We start from the raw sequence: 16,049 nt of genomic DNA on the forward strand, positions 1-16,049 counted from the left end.
AAATAATAGATGATTTTTTAAATGATGATGAAATCAGATCAGACCTATTGTCATGTTTAATCCCAGTGAGAGTCAAGTTGGGAGTTGATAATTTCTTTTTTTTTTTTTTTTACAGAGGATCAGTTTAGTATACATTAAGTAAGGATTTCAACAGTTTGCACCCCCATAGAAACACAAAGTGAAATATATTGTTTGGGTACTCATTATAGCATTAAATCTCAATACACAGCACATTAAGGACAGAGATCCTACATGAGGAGTAAGTGCACAGTGACTCCTGTTGTTGACTTTACCAATTGACACTCCTGTCTATGGCATCAGCAATCTCCCTATGCTCCAGTCATGAGTTTCCAAGGCTATGGAAGCCCTCTGAGTTCTCCGATTCTTATCTTGTTTAGACAAAGTCATAGTCAAAGTGGAGGTTCTCTCCTCCCTTCAGAGAAAGGTACCTCCTTCTTTGAAGACCTGTTCTTTCCACTGGGATCTCACTCACAGAGATCTTTTGCCAGAGTGTCTTGGCTTTCCATGCCTGAAATACTCTCATGGGCTTTTCAGCCAGATCCGAATGCCTTTAGGGCTGATTCTGAGGCCAGAGTGCTATTTAGGACATCTGCCATTCTATGAGTCTGCTGAGTATCTCACTTCCCATAAACAAGTCTTTTAAGTATTTATGTGTCTATTCTTATTTATTTATTTCCATGACCAGCTCAATCACTCTTCTACTCTGTTTCCATGAGTTTTACTTTTTGAAATAATACTTGTATTTGCTTGTCTGGAATATTTCACTAAGTATAGTGTCCATCAAGTCCATCCATATTGTAGCGAATCACACGATTTTCTTGCTTTTTAAAGCTGAATGACATTTTATCACGTTTTCTTCAACCATTCATCTTTTGACAGACACTGAGGTTATTCTTATATCTTGTCTATTATGAATAATGCTGTAACAGACATGAGATTAAAGATATCTCTTTGACAAAAGAATTTTATTGCCTTTGAACCTATACCTAGTAATGGGATGATGCGATCAAAGGGTAATTTTCTTTTTTTATTTTTTTGAGGACGCTCCATATTGTTTTCCCCCAATGACTTCACCAATATATAATCTCATCAGCAATGAACAAGAGTTCTCCTTACTTTACATCTTGCCCAAATCTACTTTACAAAACGTTTTGATTACTCTTTTGTTTTGAAACTAGTTAGGCTGGGTTCTGAGGTCTTCTTTACCTTATTTGATCTGAACAAAACCAAAGACCTACTATGTCTAATTCTGACAAAAAATATTCATCCCTGGTTTCCAAACTCACTATCATAATATCTGCTTTTAAAAATCATACTGTGGGCTGGCACAGTGGCTCAATAGGCTAATCCTCTGCCTGCAGTACCAGCACACCGGGTTCTAGTCCCGGTTGGGGTGCCGGATTCTGTCCCGGTTGCCCCTCTTCCAGGCCAGCTCTCTGCTGTGGCCCGGGAGTGCAGTGGAGGATGGCCCAAGTGCTTGGGCCCTGCACCCACATGGGAGACCAGGAGAAGCACCTTGCTCCTGCCTTTGGATTAGCGCAGTGTGCTGGCCACAGCGCTCCTGCCGCAGCAGCCATTGGAAGGTGAACCAATGGAAAAGGAAGACCTTTCTCTTTGTCTCTCTCTCTCTCACTGTCCACTCTGCCTGTCAAAAAAAAAATACTGTGAAAATACAATGAATGGCAACAAAACTGGGCATACATAAATGTCAAAAAAAAAAAAAAAGAATATTGCAGACTAGCTAGATTCTCCAAGCTTGACAGGAGAATCCCAAAGGAACCATGACCTTGTAATGACTGAAATTTAACCCATATTTCAAAATTATACACATTGGGGAAACACTGCTTTTTGTTCTAAAATTACCTTTCCCCTTTTTATAATAGACAGAAAACATAAGGATCATTCCTAACTATACCAACTCATATGTTATCTTCCACCTTCAGAGTATCCACTGCTGTCACTATTAATTCAATCACTGTGCATTTCTTGAGAAGTTACCTTATACACTATAAAGAGCTTATTAACAAATCAGATCCAACTCTCAACTCTTTTAAAGAATGGTACACTTGGACACTGCAGACATTGTCCTGTAAATGAAAGAAAGTGAATATTATGATTAGTGTTGAATTAAACCTTTGAATATAGAATTCAAATTATGTTTTTGCAAAAACTGATGAAGCCAGAACAGGGAGGGAGGGGGAATAGAGAGAGCAAGGGAGTGTGGGGAACTGTAATTGTCTTCTTAGAACTGTATCTATGGAATACATTAAATATCTTCTCTTTATATGAATAAACATTTTTAAAAGAAAGAAAAAATGTTCAAATCAAGAAATTGAAAAAGAAAGAAAGGAAAACATGATTTCCTCTAGTTTTGAGAAATGAATTCCAGAAAATTAATGGAAATTTTTCAAAGTATAAAAATAATTAATATTAGGAGAAAATTAAAGTTCCAGAAGTACAGAGCTAACATATTTAATGGTGACCTATCGAACCCAATTTTATTAAAACCTGTGACAAGTCAACACATCTACTATCACACTACTATCCAACACTTTATGGAAGAGTATTGGTAAATTTACAAAGACAACTAAATAGAAAGAAATTGTGTTACTTTGGGAAAAATATTTTCATTTGGGTTTTAATTGTATTTTTATGGAAAAAAATCCTAAAGAGTAGACTGTAATCCTTTTTTAAAGATTTATTTATTTATTTGAAAGGCAGAGCATCAGAGAGAGAGAAATATCTTCCATCCACCGGCTCACTTCCTAAAATCACAATAGCCAAGGCTGGGCCAGGCTGCAGCTGGAAGCCAGGAACTACATCTAGGTCTTCTGCATGGGTGACAAGGACCCAAGCACATGGGCCATCATTTGCTGCCTTTCTGAGTGCATTAGGAGGGAGCAGGAAGTAAAGCAGTCAAATTCAAACCACCAGTATTCCATTATGGAATGCAGGAGTCACATGCAGTGTCTCAACCTGCTTGCATCCCAATGCTGGTCCCAGACTGTAATCTATTAAAATTGTTTACTGAGATAACGAGATATCACAAATGAATAGTTTCCTCTATTCACAAAATTAACCACTGAGAAATTTTATAAAAATAGAACTTTATTCAAGAAAGCCTAAAAAGTACAAAATATATTGCTAATACAAAAATTTGCATTTGGTGGCAAAGGGAGATCCATAAAAATGGATTAAACACAAAGCCCTTTATTCCTTAATTCCTGAATTGAAGAATCTTCAATGCTGAAGAGATGTGAGTTCTTCTATAAATATATATAAATTCAAAGCTTTGTCAATAATAAAAGTCTTAAAATATTTAGTTGATACTAACAGATGGATCTTAAAATATAAGTTCTATAAATATGCTAATGTATTCAGTGCAATACTGAGAACAACAAAGATGGGAAAGGACTTGACCTTTAATATATCAAAATGCAACATAAGCTACTGGAATTAACAGCACGCAAAATTGGCAAAGGTGTAAAAATACACTTAAAAATCATTAGAAAATAACGCTATTTCCTAGGAAAAAGTGAATGAGTGCAAAAATCATGAAAATATTATCTTACAGAAGATGAAGGAAGAACCGATTATGTGATTAATAAGGTTAGTCCATTGGCTAAAAATTTTAAAAACATAAAAAGGCCTTTATTTTACAAAGTTTGCATTTGAGTTAAAAATTTAAGATAAAAATAAAACTCTATATTAGAATAATGGAAATGCATTACTTAAGAACTAAATGAAAACCAGCTACTAAAATATTGTCATAGAACACTGTATCCAACTCAAATGTCACTGACTGCTGAAGATGTATGTAAATAAACTTAGAAATACAGCTTGTCGTATATGCATTCAAACACCAAGACCAAACAGTGTAGACATTTCTGGTTAAAAATGGCATCATAGGGGCTGGCACCATGGCTCATTGGTTAATCCTCTGTCTGCGGTACCAGCATCCCATATGGGCGCTGGATTCTAGTCCCAGTTGCTCCTCTTCCAGTCCAGCTCTCTGCTGTGGCCTGGGGAGGCAGTGGAGGATGGCCCAAGTACTTGGGCCCCTGCACCCACATGGGAGACCAGGAAGAAGCACCTGGCTCCTGGCTTTGGATTGGCATAACTCTGGCTGTAGCGGCCACTTGGGGAGTTAACCAACGGAAGGAAGACCTTTCTCTCTGTCTCTCTCCCTCACTGTTTAACTCTGTCAAATAAATAAATAAATAAAAAGGCATCATAATATAGATAATGAGATATAAACAGATAATTGGAACATATTTTTACAAAATATAGTGAATAAGAGAAGGCAAAATGGGTAACAAAACTGATGAAAGATTAAAATAATTAAAACAATCTGAAATATAATATTCAAGGAGACAGTAGAGGAAGTGAAAAGAGTTACTAAAGAAAGAATATAAACCTCCTTCTACTATGAAAATTTTTAAAATGTCCCCCACAAACTCATCAAACTCACCATTTTGGTGATGAACCAAAGATCAAAATGCATGGTTTTTGTTCTTAACTACTCCATTCAACATATATCTACTATCAGCTCAATGCACAGCATCCACCTTTGTTGGCCATTTGCTTGTTTGTTTTTTTTTTTTATTTTAATTTTGACCTTTTTTATTGTCATAAGGTGGTGTTTTTTTTTTTTGAGATTTTTTGACATCTTTATTTGCAAGTAGCAAAGACAGAATATGAATATAAATTTCCAAAGTACAGCTTATGGATTACAATGGCTTCCCCCCCAAAACGTCCCTCCAACCCACAACCCTCCCCTTATCCACTCCCTCTCCCCTTCCATTCACATCAAGATTCATTTTCGTTTCTCTTTATATACATAAGATCAGTTTAGCACACATTAAGTAAAGATTTCAACAGTTTGCTCCCACACAGAAACATAAAGTGAAAAATACTGTTTGAGTACTAGTTATAGCATTAAATCACACTGTACAGCACATTAAGGACAGAGATCCTACATGAGGAGTAAGTGCACAGTGACTCCTGTTGTTGACTTAGCAAATTGACACTCTTGTTTATGGCATCAGTAATCACCCTAGGCTCTTGTCATGAGCTGCCAAGGCTATGGAAGCCCCCTGAGTTCACCGACTCTGATCATATTTAGACAAGGCCATGGTCAAAGTGGAAGTTCTCTCCTCCCTTCAGAGAAAGGTACCTCCTTCTTTGATGACCCGTTCTTTCCACTGGGATCTCACTCATGGAGATCTTTCATTTAGGTTTTTTTTTTTTTCCCCCAGAGTGTCTTGGCTTTCCATGCCTGAAATACTCTCATGGGCTTTTCAGCCGGATCCGCATGCCTTAAGGGCTGATTATGAGGCCAGAGTGCTGTTAGGACATTTGCTTTAATATCATTAAAATCAGTCTACTAGATGAGTGCTTGTAACTTTGTGAGTACATTAGAATTATTTGGAAATCTTCTAAAATATATTTGAAGCCAAGATCTCAATCTAGATCAAATCAATCTGAACGTCTGGGAGTAACACCCATGAATCTTCATTAACTTGAAAAATGTGTCTGTTGTTTTCTAGTGATTTCTTCAGTTTTATTGAGGGTGATGGACTTAGAACTGGGAAGCCTCGTTATAAGTATTTAAATTTCCTTATCTAGGATTTTGGTCATAGAGAAAGTGGTGGACACCAAGATGTATGGTGATTTTGTCCAGGCAAAATAATAAACATTAAGATGGAATTCTTTGTTCCTCCAGTGACTAACAGTAGGACTTGGAAACCATTGCCTTCTATGGTCCCTTTTCTATAAACTGGACTTTATAAATATCCCTGATGTATTTATTCCAATTGTTTCTATGATGGTAAAAATATCAAGATATATTTGAAGTAGTTCTTTCTAAATATAAATGGTTATTATGAAGCAAGCTAGAAGGGAATTCAGAAAATTAGGATACCATAAAATGGTGGAGCTGAAGCCAAGTTAAAGGACCCAAAAAACTTATTTTCTAGAAAACAGAAATTAGCCTAATAAAAATATTGAGTGAAGCAAAATAAAATATCCATAAACAAATGAGCAGCAATAAAGTATACATACATAAATAATAAAATAAATGTCAAATTTAGGGTCACAAAAATCATAATAATTCTGTTTTCTTTCTGTAACATAATTAGCTTTGATATTTTCTCATAGGAATAATTATTTGTTTACAAACTTATTGCTGATATCACACTTAACTCCCAAACCTTCAGCTTGGATCTATTCTGAACACCACTTCCCTCTATTTCTAGTCTTTGTCTATGAATTGCAAAATTTCCTAGACTCTCAATACAGCCCAGAATCCTTTTCACATTATTTTGGACTCCAATAGGGTTTCCTGAGCCCTCATTGCTTCCTACAGAGATGCAAGTATTTGAAAGGCAGTGGTGATGAAAGACCTGTAGAAGGGTCAATCAGGAAATACTGGTGTTTCTATCACACATTCTTTGCAGCCAGCCAGCTCAAAAAGTTGAAAAGTGGTCTGGAGGACTTGAGAAGTAACTCTCATGAGAGCCTGGGTGTTATACTTGCTTGGTGTCACCATGATATTTGGAAGAGTTAACAGATGCAGAAACACAGGGCCTGCCCCTAGATGTCACTTTCTATTTAGGGAGAAAGTTTCTTTTAAAAAGAAAGAATAAAAAAAGAAAGTAAAGGACATGAACTTTGTTCTGCTTTCAGTATTATGTGAGCACTTCACATGCTAAAGTTAAGATAAACAAAGAAAAATAATTTGCAACCTGAGATAAAACCAAAATTTTAATGAACAATGGCAGCTTGGTCCTCAACGCAATAAAACTTCAACCATTCCTTGTAAACTTGGACTCTTTCACAAAAACAATTTTATCTGAGGCTTTACGATGCTTATATCTGAAAACAAATCATGCCCTTTGTGAACATGCTGAGGACTCTGCCATAAACACATTGACGCAGACCTGGTGACCTTGGTAATTTCCCTTTAAATGTGCATTCAGAATTTTTTATTTTATTTCAAGAAGCATATCTTCTGAAAACTGTTTTGCACTCTTAAAATAAATGTTTCCTTTCAGTTTTTAAATGTTTACTTCTCATATCATTCTTTCATACCTCATTGAAGTTGAAATTAAATAAATCAAGGAGTGCTGAGAAGATACAATCAGAGAATTTCAGCAAGAGTCTATTTAGGAAATGAGAGTGTGAGAGCCTTTTAGGCTTTAGCTGTCAAGGTTGAGTGAGGAGGACCTTCTGGCTTCATGGTTTCTGACATGGACTATCCCCAAGGGAATTCCCTTCTCCTCTCCAGATGATCCCTATCTCAGAAGTAGACAGCTGGCAGGGCTTTGGTAGCAGAACTACCTCTCTATGCAATGAAGCACCAATAATTTGCCAGCACCTCAAACCATACTGCTTATATTTACATGCTCATATGAGAAAACACTGATAGGTAATCTCACACCCTCAGGTATGTAGTTAGGCACATGCCATCACAACATGTGTGCCATCCAGGACACAACATTCACAGGATGATGATATCACACTAATTATGCATATGTAACATACATAATTATCCAAACTTTCAGAGATACACAAGCTTATACACACACATACACTCAAATGCAAATGCAGCCCCTTAAACAAATTACACATGTTTATTAACAAATTTCATATATACACACAACATATATGAATTATCAACACATTTTCAACTGGCACAAAATATCCCTTCAGTTGTAAATATATGCATACTCTGCCTCACAAATAGTACATGTATACAGATAAGCTCATTTTCAGATAATCATGCACATATATGCAGATTCCCTACCTTTGCAATTATGTATACAGAGGAGAGAGAGAAGTTATGGGTTAATGTATACAACTTCAGTTTCCAGTCTCAGAGGAAACCAGTGTGAGTGAGAGGGCAGTGGGGCTTAGGGAAAAGGAGAGAATTAATGTTTGGGGGAAAGGGAAGGGCAGATCTAGTCCTTTAAATAGGCACTGACCTGAGGTTACTGTCAAAGACTGGATCCCAGGAGCTTATTCGAACCACTTATGGCAATGCCCAGATTAGCCAAAGACAGAACAGAGCTCAGGGTGAGTGAATCCCCATGGCTCAGGCACTCCTATCCTTCCCAGAGAAAAGAAGGACTCTGAGAATCGCCAAGAAACTGGAGGGTAAGACAATGCCTATGCAGAGGGCTAACTCAATAGGAGCTTCAGGTCTAGATATCCATGACCATTGATCTTTAATCCCACATGGAAATACGACTCAAGAATTTCAGAGGCCAGCGCTTTGGCTCACTTGGTTAATCCTCCACCTGCAGCGCCGGCATCCCATATGGGCGCCAGGTTCTAGTCCCAGCTGCTCCTCTTCCAGTCCAGCTCTCTGCTGTGGTCCGGGAGGGCAGTGGAGGATGGCCCAAGTGCTTGGGCGCCTGCACCCACATGGGAGACCAGGAAGAAGCACCTGGCTCCTGGCTTCAGATCGACGCAGCACCAGCTGTGATGGACTTCTGGGGAGTTAACCAACGGAAGGAAGACCTTTCTCTCTCTCTCTCTCTCTCTCTCTCTCACTCTACCTGTCAAACAAATTTAAAAAAAAAAGAAAGAAAGAATAAAGGATTCCACTGTGTCCTTCAGACAAATCTCAGAATGGTAGAAAGACCCTTCCATGCATAAAACATTCATAAAGGAGATTTGATCTGAATCCCACCTGCTCGAGTGTCTTCGTTCACCATAGTTTCAATACACTGAAATGAGAAGAGTTTACATTTCTTTTTATTAAAAAAATTATATTTTTTCTGAGGTAGAACTAAAGGACAGTTCCCTGAAGCTATTTCTTAGCAAGATTCCGGGGACTTTTAGCAGCACAGTTGGCTGGTAGACTCAACAACATACACGTAATAGGTGGAGAAATTGAGGTCCAGCAGACCAGTGACACTGACAAGTATAAGCCCATATTCACAGATGAAAGGTGAGCTCCATTCTGAAATCAGAGATCTTGAAACCATATCTCCTAAACCTAAAGCTACAAAGAACTTTTGCAAGGTTGTTGCATTTTGGGAGCCTGAAAATAAAGTTCAAAGCATCATGAGCCTACCTATAATGTTTGAAAGGGATGTGCTCTAATTTCAGCTTTCACTAGGCACCCTGTTTGTGAGCATTGCAGTCTGGGAGTAAAGGGAAAGAAACAGGTTAATAGCAGGATATGAATGAAGGACTGCTGGGAAGGAAAATCACTATGCCATTCTCCTTTTCCCTAACCATGTAGTTGACACATATTTGCATGCCTCAGCCCAAAACAAATGGATAATCCGAGTTTCCCATATTGAAAATCACACATTGGACAAAAACGGCCAAGCATTGATCAGTTCCCTATGAACGCCACGTGACTTTTAGCTTTTAACTCTCTGCCTATGTTGAGTTCATGAGTCTGTAAAAACAGAAAAGGGAATTTCTGACAGCAAAGGCACAAGATTCCATGGCACAGCAGCAGAAAGTACAGACAGGAAAGAGATTCTCCTGTCAAGGGTTCCGGCTCCCTCTTCAGACTTGGGTCCCAGGTAAGCTCTGCTCTTCTAGTGTCCGCCCAAGAAAGAAAATCTGAGAGCAGAGAATCAGAGCTGACAGAATAGCAAAGTAGAATGAGAAAGGCTTAGAGGCATCTTTTCATTGGTGGGGATGGGTGGGTGGCTTTCTCTGTCCTGTGGAAAGAATAATGGGAAATGTATGATATTGATGGGGGTAGGAAGGGAGAAACTGGCTTTTGAAATGGTCTGCAGAATATAGGCAACTGAAATTTGGTTGTAGAAAAAAATCACCACCTCGAAAATAGAGTGTAGAATAGGTGAGTTTTCCATTAAGCCTCATGGGAACCAGCAAATAAAGATGTTATCTCAGAGAAGTCAGTGTATCACCAGAGATGCAAGGGAGCCAGCCTGGAGCCTCTTCTGGAATCTCTGGTTCCGTAAAGTAGCAGAGGTCCTGTGTCAAGTGTACGTGTATCTCTAATTCAGTGTACAATCAAGTAAGCTAATTTTGTATCTGTGTTTTTCATGACAGGATAACAGTCTCTACTTCGCTCACCCTGAGTCTGAGTCCCAAACTTTATCTAGCTAAGGCAGTTGTGTACCACCCAGAGTGCTGGCTGTGGACCATTACATAGGACATTATTTAGTCTGTGATTCTGGAAAATCACTTAACTTCTCTGAACTCTGTTTTTCTCTTTTGTGTGAGTTAGAAAAATAAATTTTAAAAGCCTATAGTTCTGTGCCTCAAAAAATATCATTCCCACCAAAGGCAAAAAGAGATCATATACTTTGGGAAATTTTACCTAAAGCTAGAACATTTTCCAGTACTTTTTTTCAAGAAGAAGCATGGTCTAAATATGATTCTATAGGTGTCTTTGACCTTGAACACTGTGTCCCCATATGGAAAGGTGACATAGAACGGGCAAAGGGTAAGCAAGGAGAAAGATACTCACTCAACAGAACAGAAGATACTCTTTGACAAGACTACACCAGGCAGAAGAGATATAAAAGTGCCTCTGGGTTCCAGAGGATATGTGGTTCTAATTTTGTCATACTCTAAATAGGAGTATTTGTTTTTGAGCATTCCTGTAGCTATTCTCTAGGTAAAATGGTAATATCTCTAGTTTACAGTAATTCTTATAAAGTGAAACCTCCATTTTTCTCATACAATTGTAAAGTAGAGCAAATAAGAAAGAGGCTTGAACTGAGATGTTGATGAAACACTTTTTAGAATAACTTGATCTAGTTGAAAAAAACATTTCTAAGCCCCAAGAAGTTATTTGTTAAAGGGATTTGAAAGGATAATCTTATTTTTTGGGTGTTTCTGTTATGAAGGAAGAACTAATATTTTCAAACCAAGCCACAGGGCAGATGAGGTTAAATAGTAAAAAGGTGTTGGTTAAGAACCAAGTGAGATATGTACCATTCATTCTGAAGTCGGTCACCAGAGAGACAAGAAGGTAGCATCAGTTCCTGAAAGGCTAAAACAGAGGGTAGCACTGAGAAAATGTTGAAAGGTAGAGCAATTTCTAGAATGAGAAATAGACATTATGTCTTGTGAGCATAGATGAAAGTCTGGTTAAGAGGTTTCCATGGGATATTTAAGGATATTGTTCATTAGATAATGAGATGGTTTCTACTGAGTGAGGGGAGTTGTTAATTCATTGAACAAAAGTTTATTATATTTCTATTCAGAAAAAAGACATAGGTGCGCAAGGCTCAATGCTGAACTCACAACAAACTGATCATCCAGCAGAGGCATCAACAAATTATAACTCAAATACATTGCAGCCCATTTTCATATATAAAGTTTAATTGAAACACAGCTCCACACATGCATTTATATATCAATTATGGCCCTTTTTTTTACCAAAAGGGTGAAATTGAATAAAACAGAGAATGTATAGTCCAGAAGCCTAAATTATTTATGATCTGACATTTTACAGCTAGATTTAACTGATCCCTAATATTAAATTCCATGTAATAAATATATTTTTTTCATTTACGGATTCACAATTAGTAAGTCAGTTTTCTTTAACCTTCAAAGAAAATTCAACATCACTACAAAAAACCATTTTTCAAGTCCTGGTAGTAGGGTTTCCTACTATCAAAAGTTGTCCAAGTGTCTTAACAAAGGGACAGAAAGGACTTATGGGTGGGGATGAGATGGGATAAGGCAGGTAGCCTTAGGGCCACAGAGCTGGAAGTCCCAAGTCACAAGTCCTCGCCCCCATGTAATTCTATCCCACTTGTCCAATAAACTGCCCCTTACTGGGGCATGTTTCCTTCTGGGTGGGACATGTGCCATGTGAATAGCCACCACACTTCTACCTCAAAAGCAGCCAGCACTGGAAGAAGTGTGTCCTGCTCTTGGGAGACGGATGCTGAGGTGCTCTCTCTCCACTTCTTCTCTTACATCCATTTTCTCCTGGCCCACTCCCCAACCATGCTCACGTTTCTTTGCTTTATCATCCCTTAAATAAATGTTATCGTTTTGTGTACTGTAAAAAAGAAAAAGAACTTATGGGGAAAACTGGGGTTGGTGTGAGACAGCTGTTTTGTTTAAAGAATACAAAGGAAAAAAATGATTATGACACATCTAGCTTTGGAGATCTTGCCTTCAAAAGAATATTATTTCTTTAAAATATAATAACACTTCAAGCTAGAATGTTCTAATTCCATTTTGAATGACATGAATATGAATAAAAATGAAAAGCAGCATAATTTTAAATTATAAACTTTTATTCATTAAAACTTAAAATTATTCCAGTTTACCATTAAACCTCATCGCCCCAATACCCAATTGCACCATGCAAAAGACTTATAAATAATGATAATAATTTATTTAATTCTTACCCTCTACAGAGAGCAGATGATCTTCTCAATGGAGAACACATTAACCATCACCTGATGTTGGCTTCAGGGAACACCTCTTCTCATCCTGCATCCTTCATCCTGCTTGGAATTCCAGGACTGGAGAATTCCCAATTTTGGATTGCCTTTCCATTCTGTGTCATGTATCTCGTGGCTGTAGTTGGCAATATCATTATCCTTCATATAATCCGAACCGACCACACATTGCATGAGCCCATGTATCTTTTTCTGGCCATGTTGGCTATCAGTGACCTAGTTCTTTCCTCTTCCACTCAACCAAAAATGTTGGCCATACTCTGGTTTCATGCACACGAGATTGAATATCATGCTTGCCTCATCCAGGTGTTCTTCATCCATGCCTTCTCTTCAGTGGAGTCTGGGATCCTCATGGCTATGGCCTTGGACCGCTACGTGGCTATCTGCTTCCCGCTCCGGCACTCTAGCATCCTCACCACAGCTGTAGTGGTTAAACTGGGGGCAGTCGTGATGGTGAGAGGGCTGCTATGGGTGAGCCCCTTCTGCTTCATGGTCTCCAGGATGCCCTTCTGCCCCAACAAGGTCATTCCCCAATCATACTGTGAGCACATGGCTGTGCTGAAGCTGGTGTGTGCTGATACAAGAGTCAATCGTGTGTATGGTCTCTTTGTAGCCTTCTCTGTGGGTGGCTTTGATATGATTGTCATTGGTATATCCTATGTGATGATTTTGAGAGCTGTGCTGCGGTTACCTTCAGGTGAAGCCCGCCTTAAGGCTTTTGGCACATGTGCCTCTCATATCTGTGTAATCTTGGCTTTATATATCCCAGCCCTCTTCACATTCCTCACCCACCGCTTTGGCCATCATGTGCCCCGAGTGGTACACATCATGTTTGCTAATGTCTATCTACTGGTACCTCCCATGCTCAATCCCATCATCTATGGAGTTAGAACCAAACAGATCAGGGACAGGGTTATCCGAGCATGTTGTGGGAAAGACCTCTGATCCAAGGTTCACAGTATCACCTTGACTCCAATTGCCCCACTGCTCTGGGGACACAATGAATAACAGTTGCCAGACCATTATCTATCATCACAAACTCAATTCTGTAAACAACTTCCAGAAATAAGAATTTTCATGAAATTTATGGAATATGTGATGGATAACAAAATTGGTTGACTTGTGTTGATCATCACCAGTAAACAATATATATTTTTCATGTGGTAAATCAGTGAATATTATAAAAATGCAACCTATTAAGAGAAAAATATTTTTACACTATTGGTAGAAATATGTCAGCACCTTGTTTATTAAAAGGACATTAGAAAAATTACATGAAAAAGTACATATATTTCCCCCATAGGAATCTCTTTATAGAAATAAAATTTTAGGGGCCGGCGCTGTGGCTCACTAGGTTAATCCCCCGCCTTCAGTGCTGGCATCCCATTTGGTCGCCGGTTCTACTCCCTGTTGTTCCTCTTCCAGTATAACTCTCTGCTGTAGCCTGGAAAAGCAGTAGAGGATGGCCCAAGTGCTTGGGCGCCTACACCCTCATGGGAGACCAGGAGCAAGCACCTCGCTCCTGGCTTCGGATCAGTGCAGCTCTGGCCGTTGCAGCCACTTGGGGAGTGAATCAATGGAAGGAAGACCTTTCTCTCTGTCTCTCTCTCACTGTCTGTAACTCTGTCAAATAAATAAAACAAAATCTTTTAAAAAAAGGAATAAAATTTTAGAAACCTAAAAAAATACCAAGACACATATGAAATCATTATTATAACAAGCCAGAAAAACATTTTAATATTATATGATAAATAACCAGATAGACACATGCAATTGATTTCCAGGTGCTATTTAACTACTGCATTTGCAATGAGTATCTGCATGAGTGAAAAATGATTAAGATATAATACTAAATAAAACTGAAAAGAAAAATAATTGTTCATAAGTTTTAATTCCAATTCTGTCAAGGAATACTTAAGAAAATGAACTTTTTACTTGTTGAACATTATGGCTAGGGGCACATTAAGACTATATTATAAAGTAAATTGAAATTATTTTATTGCAAATATTAAAGAAAAAATTTGGTAAGAGGGAGAAGAAATTAAGAGAGGGAGGGAGCAAAGAAGTATGGTTATATTCTTAGAAATGTATATAGGAGGGGCCAGCACCGTGGCTCACTTGGTTAATCCTCCACCTGCGGCACCAGCATCCCATATGGCCACTGGGTTCTAGTCCCAGCTGCTCCTCTTCCAGTCCAGGTCTCTGCTGTGGCCCGGGAGGGTAGTGGAAGATGGCCCTGCACCCGCATGGGAGACCAGGAAGAAGCACCTGGCACCTGGCCTCGGATCGGTGCAGCACTGGCCGTGGCGGCCATTTGGGGAGTGAACCAATGGAAGGAAGACCTTTTTCTCTGTCTCTCTCTCTCTCTACCTGTCAAATTAAAAAAACTCTACCTGTCACATTAAAAAAAAAAAAAAAAGAAATGTATATAGGAAATACATGAAATTTGTTCTCTTTATATTAAAAATCTAATCTAAAAATTTAACAAACCATCACTACAAAATAAAAATAAAAGTCCTTGACTACCTTTCAGGGGGAAAAAAGAAATTCATACATATAACAATAATAGCTTCTGATAGTGATGTTTTTAGCATTTTCATTTCTTTTTTCACTTAATTTTGTTTCAAAAAGTATTCAGTTGAAGAAGTTTAATGCTAACATGAGAAAGAGGCAGTTAAAATAATAACAAAGGCTACACATGAAATTAATTCCCAAAGACTAGGCAAGTGAAGTGGACAATCTAAGTGGAGTAAGAATGATAAAACAGATTAAGATTCACAAAATTCTGAAAATCTAGATTAAAATATTGCTGCCAGATCACAAGTTCTTGAGACTGTTACTAATGAGGATTGGGGTGATGACACTTCATTTCTCAAAAATATGCTGATTCTGTCATGATTTTAGAATGAAGGAGACATTTTTGGAAAGGAAGAGGAAGATTTTCTTTTAAAGTAATATATGACTTGAGATGTTGTCATTAGAAATTTTAGTATTAATTTTCTTTGGAAACCACAAAATTTTATTCAGTTTTTAAAGTATGTTTCCTTTTGAATCATGTACTTGGATTAACCCTTCCACCACTCTAACAAAAGCCAATAGCAAAACAGTTTCTAGCATCTGGGGCTTTATGCTACTAAAAGCAACATCAAATGAAGGTATTTTGAGAAGTATCAAAACCAGGTTTGCTTCTTCAATAGAAACAGAACATGACCCAGAAAGAGTGAGAGCTCTGAAGGAGCATTTTCATGGCTAGTAAATTTTGGAATTAAAGGGACCTTCTCAGAGAAATAGTTAATCAATGTGAGACTTTATCTTCTCTTTTAAAATTAGTTTTATAGGTTACAACAATAAATGTAAATAATCTATCTCACAGTTTGATGAGTTACAATCCCCATGTGGCCACCATCTCCTCATGAAGATACAGAATGTTTCCATTTCATCAAGATTTCTCCTGCCCCTTTCTGTACAATCAGTCCTCCCCAAATAAATTGGAAAAACCCTAATCTGATGCTTTTCTATTGCATTACTATTTCTCTATATGCCTTGTTGTACACTAATACTTCTCCCCTTTGCCTTTTCTTCCCACACTTCTCTGCTTTAGAAAAT

At 38.0% G+C, this 16,049-nt stretch overlaps 1 protein-coding gene across 1 annotated transcript; it reads left to right on the forward strand.

Moving 5' to 3' along the window:
- The first annotated feature begins 12,443 nt into the window (after positions 1 to 12,443).
- Positions 12,444 to 13,388, forward strand: OLFR582 (olfactory receptor 582). Its single transcript, NM_001171428.1, has one exon. It carries the CDS (start codon positions 12,444 to 12,446, stop codon positions 13,386 to 13,388), a length of 945 nt encoding a protein of 314 aa, NP_001164899.1.
- Positions 13,389 to 16,049: the final 2,661 nt, after the last annotated feature.

This window comes from Oryctolagus cuniculus, chromosome 1 (genome assembly GCF_051225735.1).
Source record: "Oryctolagus cuniculus isolate XC-2025 breed Fujian yellow rabbit chromosome 1, ASM5122573v1, whole genome shotgun sequence".
NCBI lineage: Eukaryota > Metazoa > Chordata > Mammalia > Lagomorpha > Leporidae > Oryctolagus > Oryctolagus cuniculus.

What these genes read in the sequence shown, in the direction of transcription:
- OLFR582 (NM_001171428.1), top strand. Translation starts at nt 12,444, where the DNA reads ATGTTGGCTTCAGGGAACACCTCTTCTCATCCTGCATCCTTCATCCTG.